We start from the raw sequence: 24,122 nt of genomic DNA on the forward strand, positions 1-24,122 counted from the left end.
TAACTAACCCGGATAATTCTTCCCCTTGTGTACTATATGCTTGAGGAATTGGAAATCTTGTATGCCAAAGTCCTAACCAGATAAATCCTTAAACCCAGTGCAGAGAAAAATCATTTATACGGGGATCTAATCCAATGAAGGAGGGAATTTATTATACTGGAATAAGAATTTTAGTAGCTTTGGATTGAGAAGTATTGATCAGAAGAGAAAAATATTATATAGGAGAAGAAAAAGTCATTAAGGAGAATGAGTAAAGTTAGTAAATTCAGAAAGAACTTGCAAGCCAGCCAGACTTGAGAAGTGAATGAGAACTTGTAGAGGCAGAGAGATAAAACAAAAAAAGAAAATAGGCAGAACTGTGGAATGGTTTGGATAATTAACCCCAAGATTGAGGGTAGCCAGGTACATAGAAGGAAACTACGTAGAGTTAAGATCTTGGACAAAGCGCTCTACAACATATTCCACTCCTGATTGCTCTGACATTTTCTACATTCCCACCAGCAATGCACAAGGGTTCCAATTTTTCCACATCCTTGCTAACACCTGTTATTTTCTAGTTTAAAAAAAAATTCCACTTATTTTAAATTAAATTATTTGCATTTTTAAATGCTATGCTACATAAGCAACAAAAGCAAAAATAAATAAGTGGGGTAACATCAAACTAAAAAGCATCTGCACAACAAAAGAAACAATCAACAAAATGAAAAGGCAACCTACAGAATGGGAGAAAATATTTGCAAGTCATATATCTGATAATGGGTTAACAACCAAAATATATAAGGAACACATACAGCTCAATAGCAAAAAAATAATAATGATTTGATTAAAAATTGGGCAGAGGAACCGAACAGACATTTTTCCAAAGAAGACATTCAAATGACCAAAAAGTGCATGAAAAGATGCTTAACATCACTAATCATGAGGAAAATGCAAATCAAAACCATAATGAAATATCACCACACACCTGTTAGAATGGCAATCATCAAAAGACAAGAGATAACAAGTGTTGGTGAGGATGTTGAGAAAAGGGAACCCTTGTGCACTGTGGACGGAAATGTAAATTGGTGTAGTCACTATGGAAAACAGTATGGAGGTTCCTCAAAAAATTAAAAATAGAACTGTCACATGATTCAGCAATTCGACTTCCAGGTATATATCCAAAGGAAATGAAATCATTATCTCGAAGAGATATCTGCACCCCTATGTTCACTGCAGAATTATTCACAATACCCAAAATATGGAAACAACCTATGTGTCATCAACAGATGAATAAAGAAAATGTGGTATTATGCAAGTATATATGAGCAAACAATTTTCAATAAAGGAGCCAAAAACTTAAAATGGAGAAAAGAAAGCCTCTTCAATGGTACTGCGAAAATTGGAAAGCCATATGCAAAAGAATGAAACTAGACTGCTATTTGTCACCATACATAAAAATTAACCCCAAATGGATAAAAGACCTAAATATAAAACCTGAAACAATAACATACATAGAAGAAAACATAGGTACTAAATTCATGGACCTTGTTCTTAGTGAGGATTTTATGAATTTTACCTCAAAGGCAAGGAAAGTAAAAGCAAAAATAAATGAATGGGACTATATCAAATTAGAAAGCTTCTTCACACCAAACAAACAAACAAACAAGCCATCAACAAAAAAAGAGGCAACCAACTGAATGGGAAAAGATACTTGAAACAACACCTCCAGTAAGGGGCTAATATCCAAAATATATAAAAAACTCATACAACTCAACAACAAAAACGAAGAAAACAGACACTTTCTCCAAGAAGACATACAAACAGCCAACAGATCTATGAAAAGATGCTCAACTTCACTAGCTATTAGGGAAATGAAAATCAAAACCACAATGAAATACTACCTCACACCTGTTAGAATGGCTATGATCAACAAGACAAGTAATAGCAAGTGTGGGAGAGGTTGTGGAGAACAATGAACTCTCAAACACTGCTGGTGGGAATGTAAACTGGTACAGCCACTATGGAAAACAATATGGAGGTTCCTCAAAAAATTAAGAATGGAATTACCATATTATATAATCCTGCAATTCCTCTTCTGGGTATCTACCCCAAAAGTTTGAAAACATTTATTTGTAAATATATATGTACTCTTATATTCATTGCAGGATTATTCACAGTGGCCAAGATATGGAAACAACCGAAGTGTCCTTCGATAGATGATTGGATAAAGAAGATATGGTACATATATACAATGAAATACTACTCAGCCATAAGAAAAGATGAAATACTGCATTAGTGACAACATGGATGGATCTAAAGAATAACATGCTAAGCAAAATAAATCAGATGGAAAAAGTCAAGAATCGTATGATTTCATCCATATATGGGATATAAAACTGAAAGCAAAAAATGAACAAGACAAACAAACAGACAAAAACTCATAGACAACAGTATAGTGGTTACTAGAGGGAAAGGAGCGTGGGGGGTGGTAGAAAAGGGTAAAGGTGGTCAAAAATACAGTGATGAGAAGAGATGAGACTTTGGGTGGTGAACATGCAATGGAATACAGATAATGTATTATAGAATTGTACACTTGAAACCTATAGAATTTTATTAACCAATGTCACCCTAATAAATTTAATAAAAAAAAATGGTAATTATGTGAGATGATGGAAATATTAATTAACACTACTGTGGGAATAATTTCACAATATATAAGTGTGTGTGTGTGTGTGTACATGTTGTACACCTTAAACTTATAAAATGTTATATGTCAATTGTATCTCAATAAAGCCAAAAAATGTATAACCATACGAGTAGGCATGAAGGTGGTATTTCATGGTTTTAGAATAATCACTGTTTAACTGTATATACGCCATAGTACTGGGAAAGTTGAAGTTAAGATGTTACCACAACTTACATAAGAAAATTCTTATATTTTTACCTTTCTTCATAGAGTCTTTTTCCATTCCTTCCTTGTATGTGTACAAGAGTTCATCAACTTCCTTCAGATCCAGGAAGCCTGAGCCATCACTGTCCCACTTCTGAAAAAGGGCTTCTAGGAGAAGTCCCCGTCGGATTCGGGAAGCATTTTGCCTAACCTAGGATGAAAATAGGATATTAAAGCAAAGAAGACAATCTGCTCATTGTACTAGCAGGCAGCCTTCTATGTTCATTTCCCAGAAAGTACAGTACTTAAAAAAAAAAAAAAAAGCTTTATTTTCAGACTAAGCATGATATTAATGGGAAAATGAAGCACTTAATTTTAATCTTCTAAATACCATTCTCTGTTTTACCTCTAGATTAAAAAAACAGGCATTCTCTGCATTGGATTAAAATACATTAATTTAGGAAGAGGACTACACTCCTTAAGAATCTTTAATTCATTCCTTTCCGCTGGTTGTTCAGGAATGTGACAAACACATGGGGTGCTCTGCCTGGCTTTTTGGTGGGATGTGTTTTGTAGTGAAGGGGCAGGAATGGCAGTGTTCAAACAATGAAAGACTGTTCAAAAATTCTTCTTTTTCTTTTTTTTATGATTTATCAGTTTACATTTATTAGGATTACTGATACATTCCCATTTCTACCTTCCTACATTTATTTCTACATTTCAAAAATTCTTTTATATTTAACATTGTCTTGACATTAATTACTTTTTAGATTTTGTTCTAGATTAATTATATCAATTAGATAGTAATTTAATATCTAGATAGTTTTAATTGCTAAATGACAGTGAACTATACCATTTGGTTAATTGCAGGGAGAAGCAATTGAGGAGGCAAAGGGGATATCAACTCTAGAATTCGGTTGAGAAGACTCATAACGCTGATGAAATTACTGAATATGCCTGGTGAATCTAATTTACATATTTCATACAAGAGCACATAAATTGTTTATAATTTACAATTAATTATAATGTAAGCGAACGTGTGTGCATTTATCTATCACCTAAGTAAGTTTTTAGGAAATATGTACTGCCTGGATGCAGCGCACCTGAATAAAAATATATATTCAAGCCATAATGATAACCCTAGGTATGTGCATTTGTAAATGCACTCACACAGCAGACAGATAGTACACACACACACACACACACACACACACACACACACACACAATCTTTGTTTATACACATATCTGCTCCTCAAAAATCTCTTCAAACTTCAGAGGAGGAAAAACAAAGCTATACAATAAACCACCTCCGACCATCAGTGATCATGATATTATTAGGGGAATGAGTGCTCTGGAGTGTGATCTTAGAATATTTGACAATAAAATAAAATATTTAATGGCCATGCTCATTGAAATACAGTGATAAGTTTGGTGGCAAATTTTTAAAGAAGAACCACACAAGGAACAACTGAGGTTGAGAGATTTACTTAGAATAGTGACCTCACTTGTTTCACTGATACACAATATCACTCACCTCTTCTAAGCCACTTATTTTCTCTTCTTCTGTTTCAGCATAGCCCCTCTTAAAAAAGGAGGTGAGGGTCTCACTGACACTCAAGGGGGTATCTTCACCCACAAATGTCTCCAGGAGTTGTACAAACTGGAGCAGATTCAAGGAAACTCCGTTGAAGGCACTCAGACCTTTTACTTCCTTGTAAGACTGGATATTTCTGATAATTGAATGTAGGTCTATCGAGCAGGAAACACATACCAAACAGTAAACGGAAGAATTTTCTCAAAAATTAAGGAAAATCTATGCGTACTTATTGTAACGGATATCTACTACTTTTTTCCCTGTCAGGAGTCTGTGCTCCCTTCATGAGGACAGCACCCTTCTTATTTGACAAAAACATCTCTCTCCCTCATTGTCAGTTTATATACATCACATGGTACTGAGCCTCCCCCACCCTCAAGGATGGCCATGTGATATAGGATGCATATACGACAGCAAGATAATCCACTGCAGGCCAATGAGAATTAGACCCAGAACTTTTTGGGAAACTATTAGGCAAGAACCACTCTTTTTGTCCTTTAGTTCCTGAACTTGCAAGATGTAGGCGCAGAGACACTCTCGTGGCTATCTTTGTCACAGTATGGAAAAAACAACCTAAAACTGGAAGTGACACAGAGAAGAGCAGGGCTGAAAGGCAGAGTGACGGTGTCCTGCTGCTATTGTTGAGCCCTTGGTATCACTGTGCCTAAAGCCCCCTGCAATCTCTACTGGCCAGTTAAATATATCTGTAAATACCAGACTACCACCTCTCCCCCAAAGAGCCTTGAATATATTTATCTTGAAGCTCAATGTTATAACATGAAGCATACTTCATAAAATTTCAATCCAGTGACTTGTGTTTGATTTATTCATTCATTTACTCATTCATGCCTTTAATATGAGATTTGATGGAACTTAAAAATGATCACCCATGCAGTTTTTTTCAAATAATAAAGCAAAATTGAAATGAAGAAGTCAGACCAAGAGAAGAACATGAACTAGCAGGCCACAAGAGCTTAACCAATGCCATGCATTTTCACTAAAATATTTTGAGGATGGAAAGTTTGTTTTTTGACCCAGAGAAAAAAATTGCAGATAGGAAGAGAATAAAATGGATCTAATTAGTTCTACGACTTGCCGATGAAAAGTAAAATGATAAAATTGCATTGTAGTAAAATATGAATACTTGTTGGAACAATCACTGTTAAATACATGGTTTACCTCAGATCAAAAAGCTACTCTTTGCTCTCTGTGGAGTAGATCTTCCTTTATAAGTCTTCAAAAACAAGCTAGATTCTCACCAGTCTCACATGTTTGGATGTGGAACTACCAGGTAGAGGAATAGCTGGAATGATTTTTGTTGAGTTTTAATGTCTAATATTTTATTCCCTTTGTATACCTGGATCATAGCTTCAAAGCAGTTGTAGGGCCATATAATGGCAAAAAACAAAACCCAACTGAATACTAATGAATATATTTTAAAACAGAACATTCATCAATAGCTCATGCCTGCCACCACCAAAAACATTCATTTTGTATGTATTTGAATCCATCAGCTGAAGGACAAAATAATGCAAGGATCACCCTGCTGTTGTGTCTTGGCTAAGTCCAGTTTTTATCATGGGGTAAATTAAATACATCAACTGAACTTCCATCTATCCCTCCTACTTTTGTTGTTAACATGTACCTGTGAATCTGGAGTTACCATAGATTAAGTTTGCCTGTTTTTCATCTTCATATTTGGCATACTTCATCTTCCAGTTACAAGTCAAAAGTTCACCTATAAAATACAGATTCCACAACATAGCCAATTTAACTTAACTTTCACAGTGTTTTTGTTCCAGAGTATTAATGAAAGGACGATTAAATGAGTCACCTGACCATGACTTTCCTTCTATTTCTGGGGACTTGGGTTCACAGAACTTGTCTTTCTGAACTTCCTTTTTTGCAGGTTCTAAAAGGTACAAAAGAAAATGCCTATGAGTTGGGCATTATATATTCTATTATATATTCTTAAGTTAATGAATGAGAGAAATGCCTTGCATATGTAATACCAAAAACTTTCTTTCAGGTACTTTCCCATAGATGTTGTGTTATAATCACAATGATATCATTTAATAACTCCTAGTTGTTGAGAGTGGCTCTGTGACAAAAGCAATTTGTTGTACCCTAATCTGGCCGTTCAAAAGGAGGGCTACATTTCCTAGCCTCCCTCACGACTAGGTGTCACTCTGTGCCTAAATACTGACCAATGATATGTGAAGGGGAGTGATGTGATGTTTATCCCTTCTCCTTTCTCCTTCTCTGTTGATCAGAATGTGGACATGTTATGAGCCATCTTAAATCATGTGGTTGGAGGAGACACAAGATAGAAGGAGCTTGAGCCACTGCTGATTTCATGGGCCTGAGCTGTCATGTACCTTGACTTTTATATGACAAAGAAACTCCTATCTTGTATAGACATTATTGTTTTATTTTGTTTTCCTGAGGTTTTTCTTAGACACTGTCATGTTGGATCACTGTTACACAGAATCAAAATTAAGTCCTCACTAACATAACACCGGATTGAATAGTAACTTCACTAATTTGTTTTAAAGCTGCATTCCTACTATGTAAGGAGAGCCAGACATTAGTAGTTGTTTTGTGGAGAAATAAACATAATGCTAAAAAAAAAAAAAGAAAGAAATCAAATTAATTGATGATCATGTAGAATCTAGAACACAGGTTACTCATCTCTTAGGAGTTTTAAATAAGAATTTCCTTCGGGACTGTAGACTTTAGAATTAAAGGGCAGAACTTAAAAAAAAAAGTTATGCCTAACTGAAGTCTTAAGTGATATTGAAATTGGCTCTCTAAAAGGTTAGAATTTTTCAAAAAAGGTCACAAATTGGCATAAGCAATTCAGAGGAAAAGTCTTCTGCAGAATAAATATTTGAAATGCTTTGTGCTGCTTTAAATATGACTTTCAGAAACTCTTCTAGAACATATATCTTATATGTAACTGAAAAAGCAAGTTCCACTTTATAGTTGAAATAAAAGTAATTTTAAAAAGTGGTTTCTAATACCAGACACCACACTTAAAACAAAATGGCTTCTACTGCTTTTTCAGAGGTCCAGTGTAAATTTCTGTATGTAACGTTACCAGGTTTCTTCCTTACAAATGGGCTTCTAATGCAAAAGGAATTCTAGGTAAATTTACAATAGAGACTTTCTGGTTTGCATTTAATTGATAGTTCAAGGTCTAGACTCATACTGAGTAGCAAAATATGTCTGACGTTTGCATGACCTGATATGCCAGAAAAGATCCTAATTGAAATGAGTATTTTCTGAAGACTTTAAAAACCTCTCCACAAAACAGAGAGCTAATGTTGTGGGAGAACTGCATTGTTACCTGAAAGGTGATCTTTTGTTCTTGATACTGGATCTTCCTCTTGCACTTCAGAAATCGTGACTAGTGCCTCTTCATATGCTTGCTCCTGAGTCTGCTCTTTCTGTGGAGGGATTTCAATGTGTTCCTTAGATGTTTCACTTTCTCTTAAGATATTACCTTCCCTTGATTGGGAAGCTGAGTCTACATCCTGTTCTGGAGTTCTCTCTCTGGATGGTTCTTGTTCTTCAGTTGATCCTTTGAGTGGTTCTTCTGTTATTGTCCCAAGGTCAAAGTCTTCATATATATGTTTCTGATCATCCATATCTCCCCAGAACTCAGGCAAGTCTATCTCTTCAAACTCAATGAAGGGCCCTAATGCAGAAAACAAAACATTTACCTAAATAATTGATCCTAAAATGCAGAATCAGAGCTAGTAAGTTAATGCAAAAAAGCATTGAGCACAGTGATTATAAAATAGGTCTACTGCTTTAAATAAATATCAGTAACCTTTCCCTGCAACACAATAAAAAATGAAAAGGTATCCAAAGGAACATAAAAGATGCTCACTACTGTAAATTAGAAATTATCTCTTTCCTAAAAGGTGTGGTTTTGAAGATAAACAGGATTCTTCTTTTGGTAGTTGGAGAGTTGTGTAAATTGCCAAGGCAAATAGAATTTCTTTTTTACTTTGGTCTTTTTTACTTTTGGATGAGGAAGGGGACACACATCTTCCACCTCAAATACCTTTTCCATATCTACAATTTCAAAATAAAAGTAAGTCTCAATCCACAACTATCTTTCACTGGGCTATTTTTCCCCCCAATATTCATTTTCTCTCCCTTCCTTCTTCTCTACCTTCCTTTCTTCTTCATTCCTTAATTCTTTTCCTCCACACCTTATGTGGACACCTGGTTCAGAATTCTAGGGAAAGACTGGGTACCATGCACCAGAACCCCACAGTTAAAAAAACAACAACAAAACAATCCTAGTGTTCAGGACTACCAAGAGTGGGACCATGCCATAAGACTGTATCTCCCCTCTCTGCTAAAACAGTATTTAAGCTATAAATTATAATTCCCACAGTTTTGGGGAATACTCTACATACATCACTCACAGATTTTTAAGTATCCAAGTAATACATTTTCAAACAGAAATAAAATCCTGACATTCTTTGGAAAACCCATCCATTCAATGACTGTCTCTTAAAAAAATAAAAATAAAGTCCATATTCTTATTTGTTTGGGTAGTAAAATAAAAAAAGATATCCCACTGTATAAGTACAGTAAAAATGTACAAGTAAAAATGCTTGTGAGAAGAAAACATTCTTCTTAGAAATCTTAGAATTCTAAGTTGGACATTAAAATTGTAGTTACCGTTACCAACTTAATTTCTAAAACATTCAGATTGTTACTAACACACCTCTTCATTTGAATGAATTGAAAATTGAGTTCTAGCTGAGTTCTAGCTTGACAACTTTTAATATTGCCCTGTAGGGAAAAATTCATCTAGTTGTGATAAAGAATGAATTTTGTGGGGAATGAACAATCAGATACAGCTATCAGGATCTCAGGGAGATGTATGTGAAGAAAGTCCACAGGGATAAAATGACCTTGTATTCTCATGTTAGTGCACTGCCTCATTCCAACTTGAGCATTCTCCCTCCGAGTGGCACTTACATTGTCTTGGGTTACAGAGTAAACGTCTAAGCATTTTTGAACTTTGGTCATAGAAGGTTTCCAGCAAGGCCAATGTCCTCTGCCGATCCAAAAACCCTACCTAAGCAGAAAGTTTGCAATTAGTTTTTATAGGAGATTTGAGATTTTTATGTAGATGGACTATGGCTTACTAAAGCATTTATCACCACCACCACCACCATATGAATAAAAGCTGCAGAGTCAAAATTAAGAAAGCTATCTATATCTTGCTTCTAGGCTTATGCTCTACTTCCCCATTCTGTGACATGTCAAAATGCCTTGCACTTAATCAAATAGATGCTTAACAAATATTTGTTGTTGCTGACTTAATTGCTAAATCCAATGTACAAAGTTCAGTTCTTAGCTAATCTGACCTGAGTATGACACTTGGAATAATTCACTGCTTCCTACTTGTTCTTTTTTTGCATTGTTTTTATTTTGAGAAAACTTTTAATTATAGAAAAATAAGAAAATGATAAAACTAACACTTGTGTTCCCAACACCCAGAAATGATGATTGTTAACATTTTGTATATTTACTTTAAAAATATATAACTGATATCATAGTACATGTGTCCTTTAAATTGCTTTTATTTACTCAACATTGAGATCCGATACATGTATGTAAAGAAATAGACTTTATTCCTTTTAACCGCTGTAGGGTATTCTATAATATGAAAACATAATTTTTTTAAAAAATCTCTCTTTTGATGATTTCCAATATTTCTCATTTAGATTTCCAATATTTTGATACCAAAACAATAATGCAATGGACATCCTTACACATATGACCTGTGCACATGTGTAAACATTTCTCTAGGATAAATAACTAGACGGGTAATTAATGGATTGTATACTACGTGTATTTTCAACTTTAGTACTTCTTGCCAAACTGCTCCACAATACACCGATGCCAATTTACATACTTACCATTACTGAATGAGGATATCATTTTTTCATATTCACCCAATATTTGATATCGTTAGAATTTATAATTTTTTCCCAATCTGATGGATAAAGTATGTCATCTAATCATTTTAATTTGCAATTCCCTGATTACTAGTGATATTAAATATATTTTGATGTTAATTATGTATTTGAGTTCCCTCATCTATGAATGGCTTTTACCTTTTTCAGTTGGGAAGAGTTGTCTATTTCTTATTAATTTGTAAATTTTTGATGATGATCGTCCTGTTATTTATATAGCAAATATCCTTTCCCAGTTTTTTATTTTTTAATTTAAATTTTGGTGAGTTTAGCCATATCAATTTTTTTTAATTTTGGGGTAGTCAAATGTGTCAGTCACATCCTCTATGGTTTGTGCTTATTAGGAGTACTTTTCAGGAAATATTACCCATATTATCAAAGTTATGATCTGTATTTGATTCTAAAACTTTTTAAATTTTGTTTTCTACATCTAGGTCTCTGATCATATGAGACTTATTTTTCCTCATAAATGAGGTTGAAATCTAATTTTGTATTTTTCCTACTATGGAAAGCCAATTGTCCCAATAGCATTGTCCTTCCCACTGATTTATATTGCTACCCACGTCATACACTAAATTCCCACATTCTCATGGGTCTGATGCCAGGTTCAGTAGTCTGTTAGTATAAGTCTGTTCTTAAAAATAGGGAAATTCTTCCCAACTTGTTCTTCTTTTTGTTATTATTTTTGCTATATTTAAACCTTTCTTTTTCCATATAATTTTTAAAAGCTAAACCCTTTTTTAAAAAAAATGCAACATACATATAGAAAAGTACACAAATAATAAGGGTATGATTTCATGAGCTTTCCATAGTATAAACACACTCAGGACTTGTTTCTCTAAGGAAAATGGTAACTTTAGTAGGGGGCATGATTTTGCTCCACAACTTGATGGATCTACACTGTGGTTCTACTATTGCCATAGCATTCCAATTCCTCTTGTACACTTCAAATACCGTAGGACCTTCTAGGGGAGAAGGCAAGAGGAAAAGAAGAGTTTTTGTACTACAGCCTACAAAGTCTACAAAGCATTTTCTTGCTCTGGAACCCACTCTGGCTGCTGATGGCTCAGTTCATACATAAAAGCTGCATGTGAGAGTAAACGTTGTTCCTAAAATGTAAAAAGATCCAATAAGCATTGTGCCTCTTTCTTAATGGTAGGTGGCGCAAGGTACAGCAATTTGCCTTGTACTTGAGATATCCTGTCATGCTTCAGACTACTTAACTGTTAAAAATTTACCAATGTAGTAAACTTTGAATTTTTATGGTTTTTATTGTCCACCTTCAGACACACAAGACACCTCTCTCTTTCTCTCTCTCTCTCTCTCTCTCTCTCTAATAAACAATGCCACATAAATCATTCTTATACATGTATTTTCTATTTACTAAGGCTTTTATTTCTTTGGGATAAAAATTACAGGAATGGGATCACTTGGTTGAAGGATGTAAGTAATTTTTATTTAAATAGATATATCTAGATTACTTTAAAAAGATACTATACTAAATTTTCACCAGGAATGTCTCAGAAAATACTATTCCTCTATCCCTACCAGCAATAGGTATTATTTATTTAAAATATTTTTACTCATCTGTTGAGTATATAATGATTCCATAAATTGTGTGTTCATATTTTTTGACCATTTTTCTTTGGGAGCTTATATAGTGTCCTACCATCAGAGAAAGTGGCATTTAGTTCAGTGACAGCCATAGTACTTGTTGATTCTAACCGTATGGAGTTCATCCCACTAAGTCATTTGGAAGTTTTGTTTTGTATTGCTTTTGCCCATGGCTCTTCTTGTCCAAACTCCAGGTATCTTCCTGGGGGTACTCCCAGAACTTTTTACTGCCGTCTTCTCAGCACATCCACTCCCCTTCACACACAGGTATTTGGGAACACTCATCCCCTTTCCTCTAGCCACAGGAGTGGGACTAAACTCAAGATCACCCACCTAGACTCCTCTTTCTATAGTGGTTACCCTCCCTCTTTAGTGTCATGTTGGGTTCAGGACTTCTCTACGAAGATTGCAGTCTCTAAGCTACACCCAGGAAATGAAGCATAAGCCCTGCTCTTAAATTTCTTTTCAACCTACTTGGAATTTCCAAGAGTGTCTATAATATTGCCTTCAACCTCCAACCCTGATTGGGGCTCAGGGGTGGGGAATCAGAAACTAACTCTGACTTAGGAACCCAGACAATCTCTAACCCCTAGTCACAACCCTTCCAACCTACTTCTTCCATCAGCTGGTCATAATCTCCCAGTGATAGAAAAAGTGCTTTGATGTCCTATTCTGCATTCGTCTTTATTCTATGGTCCTTCATTTTTTCCTCAAGGGCTCAGCATTCTTAAGTGAAAGTACAGGCTTTTGAACTCTTGTGTTAGCCACTGGTTAAAAATATTCAGACACAATTAACTTCTTTATTCTAGACTGCGTCTACCTTCCCTACAAGATCAGCACACAACTACTATTTGAATGCTGGGAAAGAAAGCAAAAGGCACAAGCAAACCTCAGTTAATTCCTCTAAATATTATCCCATGGTATTTGTTATGGCACATAAATTGGTATTAAATTGGCCAACAGAGTAAAGTTGATCGCCAGGCATTTACCAGGAAGTAAAATCTTGACCTGCATGTCATCTAACATTGTTAAAGGAAGCAATTTTCAAGGAGGATTGCCTGAAAGACACATAGACATTTCAGGTTTTATAAAATACATACCTGACTTAAGCCAAATTATCAGGGATTTGAGAACCTAGACCACAATACATTGGCTCCTTTAAGAATTGCTTTTCCTGAATTGCAGTCGGGTTTGGTATCATTTGCCTACACTTAAGGTGATTATAAAAAACTGCCCTAAGAAAGTCATTGTTTGATTTATTATAAGTCCATCATAAAGGATGTTCACTTTAACATATAGGGCCCCTTTAATGAGTACTTGTGGGATAAACTCCCGACTTTGAACCCCAAGTTTCCATACTTCTTCTTGGCACCAGTTTGTATTTATCTTATAAACATTGTTGATAGAGTGTTTGGTCATGTTTCCCTTTTCACATTCACTGCTAGGAAGCTTAGATTCAAACTTGTAGACACATATTTAGGTCATTATGGTACGCATTTGGGGCTTTGTTCCCGGTTTCATTTAGTACCCTCTCTTGTACTTTTTACTTTTTCATCCTACTTTTAACTTATGTTCCTTTGTTGCATTTTATCTATTCTGGTAAGCTTCCTTAAATCTTTTCTGGAACAGAAAAGATATTTGTTGGTGATACAAACAAAGTTCATAAACAAATTTGTATCAGTATTTTGCAATCCATTTGGTATCCTGGCATCCCAGAATCCTCCCAAATACCATTTTTAGAAATCCTTTTTGATATAAACTTTTCTTGTTTTTAAGAAATAGCACATTAAAATGTGGTAGGCTTTCTATTCCCAGCAGCTCTTTTCTATAGGAAGCCACAAGGAAAGAGAGCAAACAAAAACAATCTTAAGCAACCCATTCTTAAGCATAGGAAAGAGATTTAGAGACAAGTTATACATTGGGAAATGTCGTGCCATGCAAGGTGTGGTCTGTAAGCTGGTACAAGTCTATGATGAGAAAGGTACAGAAATTGAGAATAGCATCTAGAAAATTTTATAGCAATTTGAGGAAGGAACAGAATAAATCAGATTTGAATCTGATAAAAAAATAACGTGGGTTGTGTTTTGTATGTCCTTATTCCCCTCTACTAATCCATTTTCATTGAGTATCAGTCCACAACAGATTGGAAATTAAAAACATCATCAGGGCAGCCAGATGGCTCAGTTGGTTAGAGTGCAAGCTCTGAACAACAGGTTTGCCAGTTGGATTCCCACATGGGTCAGTGAGCTGCGCCCTCCACAACTAGATTGAAGAGGAGCTGCCACTGAGCTTCCAGAGAGGCGGCTGGATGGCTCAGTTGGTTAGAGCGTGAGCTCTCAAAAACAAGGTTGCGAGTTCAATTCCTGTATGGGATGGCGGACTGCGCCCGCTGCAACTAAAAAATTGAAAACAGCAAAGCTGGAGCTGAGTTGCGCCCTCCACAACTAGATTGAAGGACAACGACTTGGAGCTGATGGGCCCTGGAGAAACACATTGTTCCCCAATATTCCCCAATAAAGTTTAAAAACAAAAACAAACAAAAAAATCAACAACAACCACCTAAAAATTGGTCCTTCACAACCAATAGTTTGAGAAGCATGGCTTTAAGGGTCTTACCCTACCTTCCCACAGTCACAATGCAGGAAGAGTTCAGCAAACATCCGCCTCTGCATATCAGCTTTGATGACCTCCCGGAATTCATCTGCATAGTGGCAAAGGTGCTTAAGGAGTTCCTCAAACATTTCACTTTTAAAGTCTGCAATCTGTGAAAAGATATACTGCAGAGAAAAAGAAGATAAATGATTAAAAGCCATGCTCTTTATTTGGATTTTCCTAAGGATACAGTTGACGTATGTGAAATTATTGGCTGCAATTTTTCCCCCCATATCATTTGCTTGTCACTTAGATAAAGCATTTTCATGTTCGTGCTATTCTACAGGCTGTGCCGCAAGAAAGAGGTGATTACTACAGTCTCCAACACCACACACCAGTGGGACTAGATATTTTTGGAGCAGTTTCCTTCTAGATCACATCAGCATTGTATAGGGCAGACTTTTTACCTCACACTATAATATCTCATGATAGAGAGAAATAGATCAAGCATTGGAAGAGTTTCTGAGTGGACTCCTCTTGAAATTGTAGCCCAATTCACAGTCAATGATTTCCTCCTCTGCCCCAAGCACAGCAGTTAGCCAAATATGTACTGGTAGCCAAATTTGTCTTCAATGATCCTACTTCCGTAGCCATAAATGATTGGACCAGGGGAGGATACTTCACCTAAACAACGCCATTCAGATTCTCTCCACTGGGAATGGGGAATTAGGATGAGGGAATGGCCACTCGGTATCTGAGAGGCTGGACTTGCAAATGTGAACTTAAGAATTGTTGGGTGGCCAGATTTCTCCATGTGTGAACTGAGGATGCATGAAAGCCTATATATAGACAGATGAATCAGAAAGCAGAGAGGAAAGAGTCGTGATGTTTTCCAAGTCCCTGTTGTAGTCTCTTCCTGTAGTCAGGTCATATTTCTGCCCTTGGATTCTGCACATTTCATTTTCAGCTATGTTACCTCCGGCTGGTTTCTGTTTCATGCAATTAAAGTATAGTAACTAATGCAGTTTTTAAAAGGGAACATGTTGTTGGTATATTTCATTGACACATAATTTTTGAAATGAAGGATAGTCGATATTTCACTTCCTCATTAATATCATCCAGGCAAATTTAGAATGTATTATGTAAGAGAAGCATTAGGTTTGAATCCATGCTAATAAATCATAAACCATTATTAACTGGCTTAGAGATCAAAAGAGGAAAATTTAAAGCAGAGCAAGAGACCTTTTTTTAATTTTTAAAAATTTATTTTTCAATTACTGTTGATATACAAGTTTTATTAGTTTCAGGAGTACAAAACAACATAGTGATTAGACATTTATATACCTCACAAAGTGATAACCCAAATAAGTCTTACCCATCTGACACAGTACATAGCTATTATAATATTATTGACTATATTCCCTATGCTGTACTTTACATCCCCCGACTATTTTTTTCAATTACAGTTGCCATTCAGTAACATTTTATATTAGTTTCAGATGTATAGTGTAATGGATAGACATGTATATAATTATACATAGTTTTTACAATGTTATTGACTATATTCCCCATACTGTACTTTATATCCTTGTGCCATTTTGTAACTACCAATTTGTTCTTCTTAATCCTTTCACCTTTCTCTTACCCAGTCCCCCCACTGCCCTTCCAACTAATAACCATCAGTTTGCTCTCTGTATCTATGAATCTGTTTCTGTTTTGTTTACTTTGTTCTTTATATTCCACATATAAATGAGATCATATGGTATTTGTCTTTCTCAGTATGACTTATTTCACTTAGCATAATACCCTGTGGGTCTATCCATTTGTCACAAATGGTAATATTTCATTCATTTTTATGGCCTAGTAATATTCCATTGTACGTATGTACCACAATTTCTTTATCCCATCACCTATTGAGGCTACTTCGGTTGCTTCTATATCTTGACTATTGTAAATAGCCAAGTGAACATATGGGTGCATATGTCTTTTATCTTTTCAAATTAATGTTTTGGATTTCTTCGGATAAATACCCAGAAGTGGAATTGCTGGGTCAAAAGATAGTTCTATTTTTAATTTTTTGAGGAAACTCGATACTGTTTTTCACAGTGGCAGCACCGATTTGCAATCCCACTAATGGTGCACAAGTGTTCCCTTTTCTCCACATCCTCGCCAACACTTGTTTATTTATTGATGATACCAACATTGACAGGTATGAGCTGATATCTCATTGTGGTTTTTATTTGTATTTCTCTGATGATTAGTGACATTGAGCATCTTTTCATGTGCATGTTGTCCATCTGTATGTACTCATTGGAGAAACGTCTATTTAAGTCCTCTGCCCAATTGTTAATGGGACTGCTTTTTTGGTGTTGAGTTGTATGAGTTCTTTACAAATTTGGGATATTAAACCCTAATCAGATGTATGAGTACCATTGGCGAGTATCTTCTTTCATTGAGTAGAATGTCTTTTTGTTTTGACGGTTTCCTTTGCTGTGCAGAAACTTTAGTTTGATGTAGTCCCATTTGTTTGTTTTTTCTTTTTTTTCCCTTGCCTGAGGAGCATTGTCAGTAAAAATATTACTAAGGGTAATGTATGAGAGTTGACTTTCTCTGTTTTCTTCTGGGAATTTTATGGTTTCGGGTCTTACATCTAAGTCTTTAATCCATTTTGAGTTTATTCCTGTATATGGAGTGAGAAGGTGTCCTTGTTTCATTGTTTTTTGTTTGTTTGTTTGCATATATCTGTCCAGTTTTCCCAGCACCATTTATTGAATAGACTATCTTTGCCTGAATGTATATTCTTGCTTCCTTTGTCATAAATCAAATGACCATATAGGCATGGGTTACTGAATAGTTGACATTTTCTGGAAATACTGTGGCACAATGCTCTAATGCTGAAAAAAAAGGACTGATTTATTAAAAGAATCATCCTGTTTTATATTAAGCTTTTTGGAATTGACTTCAAAGCTGTACGAGTTTTCTGGCTGTGGGAATGCTATTAAATCAAGAATTAGTTTAACTATTTCTCCAACGGACACTTTAACATTCCGGATTTATAACCTATGGGCTTTCTGAACGAGCATTTTCTGTAAGTGTTAGGTATATGCTATAAAGACTACCAGTTGCCAACTCAACTACAAATCAAATTCCAAATAGAACAATTACAGCAGTTTGTCAGTGTCTCTTGTAAAATCAGAAAAAGTGAAAATACATGGTAGCCTTTGGATTTTCATATCCTCCCAAGGAATAAATCAATCAACAATTAATAAATCCTGAAGTGAGTGTTTAAATTAATTTAACAACATATTTAACTACTGATATCCTTCAGTTTAATAGCTCTGTGAGCTGTTAAACATTTGAACTGTACTTAATCAAGTTGTCTCTACATGCTAGGTTCCAGTGTAATGAATTTGGGGCTTTTCCTTTCTGACTTGAAAACCAAAATATTGAGAATATGATAAATGTCACACTTAATAGGTTGGTAGCTACTGTTAGATTCTACAGTTCTGGGCCATTGGGATTCACACTTAATTTAACTGCAGATAAACTGGGGAGTTGATGAAGTGGTCGATGTAAGAACAATAGAAAGAAAACTATGTTTGGAAACTATCTTAGGTATGAACTTCCAAACTGTATTTGTAAGCCCTGGTAGTAAATAACATTTTCAGGAATGTCTGCAAACAAGGACTTTAATATTGAAATACGCAGATTATATTTGCTATCTATCATTGATGAGGTGGTGTGTTCATATGGCATTTAGACAGAAAATTAGCTTTCTTGTCTCAGAGAGAAAAATTTTAAAAACAATTAATGCTAATTATATACTCAACAAAGCAGAAGTATACTTTAACCCCTCTGATTTTAAAAAATTTGCTTAACAAATGAATTGAACAAAGGCCCCATTTAATATCTAATAATAATAATCAGACTGAAATACACAATTTTACCCCTACTGGTGAAAGGTAGCTTAGGCAATGTGCTGGGCTGAGTTGAGTTCCCCCAAATTCATATGTTGAAGACCTAACCCCCAGTTCCTCAGAATATGACTGTATTTTGAGACAGGGTCTTTAAAGAGGTAATTAAATAAAAATCAACTCATTAGGGTGAGCCCTAGGGGGGGGCCCAGTGTTGTCATAAGCTAATATGACTTGTGTCCTTATAAGAGGAGGAAATGTGGACACAAACACGTACAGAAAGAAGACTACGTGAAGACATAGAGAGAAGACGGCCATCTACAAGCCAAGGAGAGAAGCCCTCAGAAGAAACCAACCCTGCCAATACCTTGTCTTGGCCCTCTGGCCTCCAGAACTGTGAGGAATTACATTTTTGATGTTTAAGTCACCCAGTCTATGGTACTTTGTTATGGCAGGCCTAGGAAAATAAGGAGGCACTCATGACACAGTTCATGGATTTATGTATTCCTTGCAGTTGAAGACCACCGAGGAAGACACACACCAACTTAGAGGATAGTTTGCCACAGTCCCCCCCATTTCCCTGGCCTAAAATGCCCTCTTCCCCCGCAAGGTTTCTTCATGTAGTTTCACTGCTTTGAGATGGTCACTGCCTTATGCAGGGTTGTTATCAATTGCATAGTCCGAGGCCTTCGGACTGACATGGTTCAAAGTTTAAAATTTAAACAGAGAGGCTTCATCAACTGTACTCAAAGATTGGCTTTCCTTTAACATATTCTACTAAATCCAGGCTTTGTATTTTCCCTGAAATAGTATCATTGAAAATAATCTATCAATATTCCCGCCTGTACCTCTCCCAAAGCGATCATTCTGTCCTCCCCTGCCACAGCTCAAAGCACATGAAAAATAAAATGAGCCAAATAAAAATTACAAAATACAAAATTACAAATGATAGAATAGAAAGCCACTCAGACACATACTATTTCAGGCAAACCAGGATGCTTTGAAACCCCATACCTTGATCCGTGCCAATGGTCTAACTCCTGTGAGGGACTTTGGGGAACCTCTGTTTGGAAGCTTGCTGTGTTGCATCTTGCTTTATATAACAAACTACCTCTGTAAGTATCCTTTGCCATAAAAGAAACGTTACAGCCTTTAACTGTGTCTGCGGCATCTTCCCATCACCATGCCATTGAGACAACTAGACATCAAGCAAACTAGATAGAGTTTTATTCTATGGTGTGCATTCACCCATTCTCAACCCATTTTTGTATTTATGTAATCATAAGACAAAAAAATCTAAATGTTTGTTATGGATAACTGGGGATGGTAAACACAAATGACAATCTGAGTCATTATTCTGGTGCCTAGAGTGAGCAGAACAGATAAGCAGGCCACACTCCCCCAGAGAATAGTCCTTTAAGAGGATTCACTCTTGTCTGAGAAAGCTCTACTTCGGAGGCAAGAGTTTAGGGAACTAACTATGAGATGAATAAATCAGGAAAGAATATAACCCAGGCCAGAGCCAACTCATAATATCAGTGGAAATAAAAGTGTGTCAATCTCTGGAGCCCACAGAGATGGGGAAAGAGGATCTGTATTGATAAGAGGTCACTTCCCCCAGCTCCTTACTCTGGAGTCTTTGGAGGCTATCCTCTACCTGAGGCCATCCTTACCCCTCACTCAATGCTCTCTTGTCATACTGAAGGTCTTGTATGTAGTCATCACCATGGTTAGAGAAAAGAAAGTTCCTTCCCCTGGTAGTGCATCGTGATGACGCCCTCTTCTTCAGAGAGCATTTTCCCCACAGAAATAGTCACTCTTACTAAGAACTCCACTTCAGGCACAATGAAACCAAAGACCCCTGCCACTATATAAAATACTGCTTCTATTTGGAAAATGGATCCAAGTTCTAAACCATCAATCAACTTACAGAAACTTTTTTTGGGGAGAGGGACATACAGCCATTTGTGGAACCATCATTTAAAAAGTTATGGGCACTTTAACAACTCAAGGTAACCTTTGCCTTAAGACATATCCATGCTTATCTCTCAGACTTCTCCTGATGCAGATTATTAGGAAAGTCTTAATCAAAACAAAGGGAATTTATAGAGCTCAAAAGTCCAGGAAATTCAATAAGAATCCTCCTACCTAAGTTAACTACATTTTCTATAACCATGTTAATGATGTTTAGATGAAACAAATATACTTGCAATGGTCTTCTGTTGATAAACAAATTAACCAATCAGATAGTGAAATGAAAGGGTACATCTTCTATAAGATTGAAATCTGGGAATTCCAGGACTGACCCGTTTATCAGCACCTACCTACTCCTGGCCTGGAGACAATACAGTTAATTTTGCTAATGGGAGCCCACTGAAATCTAAAGGTTAAGATTTCTGTTCCTTTTCAAATTTGTATAGGGAACACAATACCTATTTGAACAACTCAATACCAGTGTTAAAATTATACAAATAGTAAATTTTGTCTCCTAGAGTGAGCTTTCTTGGGAACCAGAGCATTCTGAGAATTTAAAACAAGCCTAAGTAACACTCTCCCAAAACATGTTTCTTATGTGCCTAAATATTCAACTTATAAAATGAAACAAATCTCAAAGAAATCAATACATGAGATATTTTAAATTATTTCTGTCAATATATAAATGTTTAAAGCATTGTTCTTAAAGTTCCTTTCAAAGTAAGGAGATACGATTTATGGCAGGTGGAAGAAATTCAAAACTCACGACCACCAGAGGAACTTCCCACATGAAACCTGCCCCACTGAAGTCTCATTTTTCTTTTACTCTGTGTCCCTTGGCAGCGATGAATATAATAATTCATAATGTTTTGCACCTGTTCACTGCTTTATAATTGTCTTTTTGTGGTGTGTGTCCTTAATTTGCCTATATTTTGATCCTTCCAATCCCTGGATCCTACTTTGGTTCCATCCAGTGTGTGTATGTATGCATGCATGTACACACACGTGCACGCGTGTGCTCACACACGCTCACACACACACACACACACACACACACAAATGCCTTCACATACCCACAGACACAGTCCCATAACAATGCATCCTTAAGGATAAGAAATACAACTTCTTATTGTGACATTCTCCTAGCACACAGAGTAAACATTCAGTATATACTTAACAACCAAAAAACTAGGAATAAATATTCTAAAATACTTACTTTGGGTCTGCATTTACCAGAATAAAACAGACAAACAGTGAAAGAAGTTATAATAAACAAAAACATCATCACCTGTTCGTTTATCCACCAGAAAACAGACGCGCTAGAAAAGTGATATGCATATCCAGATATCTGTGACCGTTCTTTCCATTTGTCTTTTTCTCTACATTAACTATTACTCACTGACTCCGTTTCCTCCAAATATGCTCCTTCCTAAGTGCTAATCACACTGCTCACTCATTGCAATCAGCGGGGCAATCGCAAGGCATCATTTCTCCACTGGATGGCACCTGTGTATAATATGTTTGCCTTTTAGCCTGACATTTATTTTCTTCCAGTTTCATTAAACAGTTCTGACAAAATAGCCTTAGAACAAATCTCTTTTAAAGCAAGTGTTCCAAACACTATTTCTATGTCAGATAAGATGGCTCAACGATTTATTGATCAGATAATTAAATTTTTTCAATAAATATTTCTGTACAAGAAATACTTTCTTTGTTTCTAATTGATGCAACAGCACTTCTCTATAATGATAGTACCTGAATATGTGCTCTTTGCATTTCAGGAAGAGAAGTTGGAAAACTAATATTAATAACCCAAACCATCCATTAAAACGAAATTAGGTGGATAGATACCCACAAAGGTATTATGTAGAATGCTAATGAGTTTGTATCAAGTATTACTAGGTATACATCACCTTTACCCATTTTCTTCTTAAATTGATGGATATACATACATACATACACATACACATACAACAAGGTGTGATAAAAAATACGGTGAATGTTTAAATTTTAAAAAATTATTACAGTAAAAGACCCATTGCCATTAATCCCTCTCAAAATACTCCCCCTCGCTTCAAACACACTCATCCCATCATTCTTGCCACTTTCTGAAGCAGTTCTGGAAGTCCTTTTGTGAGTGTCTCACTGCACTATCATGGCTGCCTCGATGTCTTGAATCGATTCAAAACGTTTACCTTTTCATGGTCACTTTGACTTTGAGGAAGAGCCAGAAATCACACAGTGCCAGATGTAGGGAATAAGGTGGATGAGGGCACACTGTAATGTTTTTATTTGACAGAAATTGCCATTTCAGAAGTAATGTGTGACATGGAGCCTTTCGTACATACAAGGTCTGACAATTAAGTTCGCAAAGTTGTTGCAACGATGTTGCTAATCTTTTTTGATATCAGAGGGATTATTACGAATTTGTACCAACTGGACAAACAGTTAACCAAGTTTACTATTTGGAAGTGCTGAAAGGCTGCGTGAAAAAGGTAGACGACCTGAACTTTTCACCAGCAATTCATGGCTCTTGCATCACGATAATGCACCAGCTCACACGGCACTGTCTGTGAGGGAGTTTTTAGCCAGTAAACAAATAACTATATCGGAACACCCTCCCTACTCACCTGATCTGGCCCCCAGTGATTTCTTTCTTTACCCAAAGATAAAGGAAACATTGAAAGGAAGACATTTGGATGACATTCAGGACATCAACAGTAATATGATGACAGCTCTGATGGCCATTCCAGAAAGAGTTCCAGAATTGCTTTGAAGGGTGGACTAGGTGCTGGCATCGGTGTGTAGTTTTCCAAGGGGAGTACTTCGAAGGTGACCGTAGTGATATTCAGCAATGACATAGGTAGCACTTTTTCTTGGATGAGTTCGTGAACTTAATCATCAGACCTCGTTACTCATATATGATATGTACCCTGTTTCCCCGAAAATAAGACCTAGCCAGACAATCAACTCTGATGCATCTTTTGGAGCAAAAATTAATATAAGACCCGATATTATATTATAGTATAGTATATACCCAGACTTATTTTACTATAAGTAAAGTAAAATAACTTATTTTACTTATTTTACTTTACTTATAAAAACTTAAAATAACTTATTTTACTTTACTTATGGTAAAATAAGACCGGGTCTATGATATAACATACTTAGAGTAAAATAAGACTGGTCTTATATTAATTTTTGCTCCAAAAGACAATTAGAGCTGATTGTCTGGCTAGGTCTTATTTTCGGGGAAACACAGTGTATGTACAAATGTATATGTATATATTTGTTGAATTAATTAAAACAAATGAAAGAGAAAAAAAGTAAAACTGACATCATTCTTCACACATTCAATACCAGAAAACAAACAATGTCTATATCGTTTTGAGGTAAAAAGAAAATGTGACTCAATCACCGTATACCTATCCAAGGTTAATTTTAGAGGAAATATACATTTTCAACATAAAAGAACTCAGAAAATATAGCATCCATGTGATCTTCCTGATAAAACGACTTTACAATAAATTCAGCCAATTAAGAGATGAATCAAAA

At 35.8% G+C, this 24,122-nt stretch overlaps 1 protein-coding gene across 1 annotated transcript in view; it reads right to left on the reverse strand.

Moving 5' to 3' along the window:
* The window catches only part of EFCAB5 (EF-hand calcium binding domain 5), a 93,208-nt gene that overhangs the window by 33,339 nt on the left and 35,747 nt on the right, over positions 1–24,122 (reverse strand). The window contains exons 11-17 of the mRNA XM_033089418.1: positions 14,709–14,864; positions 9,470–9,569; positions 7,815–8,165; positions 6,300–6,377; positions 6,111–6,203; positions 4,406–4,620; positions 2,924–3,080 (exon numbers count right to left, since the gene is read on the reverse strand). Of these exons, the coding sequence (XP_032945309.1) occupies positions 2,924–3,080; positions 4,406–4,620; positions 6,111–6,203; positions 6,300–6,377; positions 7,815–8,165; positions 9,470–9,569; positions 14,709–14,864 (1,150 nt within the window). The remainder of the gene's footprint in view (positions 1–2,923; positions 3,081–4,405; positions 4,621–6,110; positions 6,204–6,299; positions 6,378–7,814; positions 8,166–9,469; positions 9,570–14,708; positions 14,865–24,122) is intronic.

This window comes from Rhinolophus ferrumequinum, chromosome 21 (assembly GCF_004115265.2).
Source record: "Rhinolophus ferrumequinum isolate MPI-CBG mRhiFer1 chromosome 21, mRhiFer1_v1.p, whole genome shotgun sequence".
NCBI lineage: Eukaryota > Metazoa > Chordata > Mammalia > Chiroptera > Rhinolophidae > Rhinolophus > Rhinolophus ferrumequinum.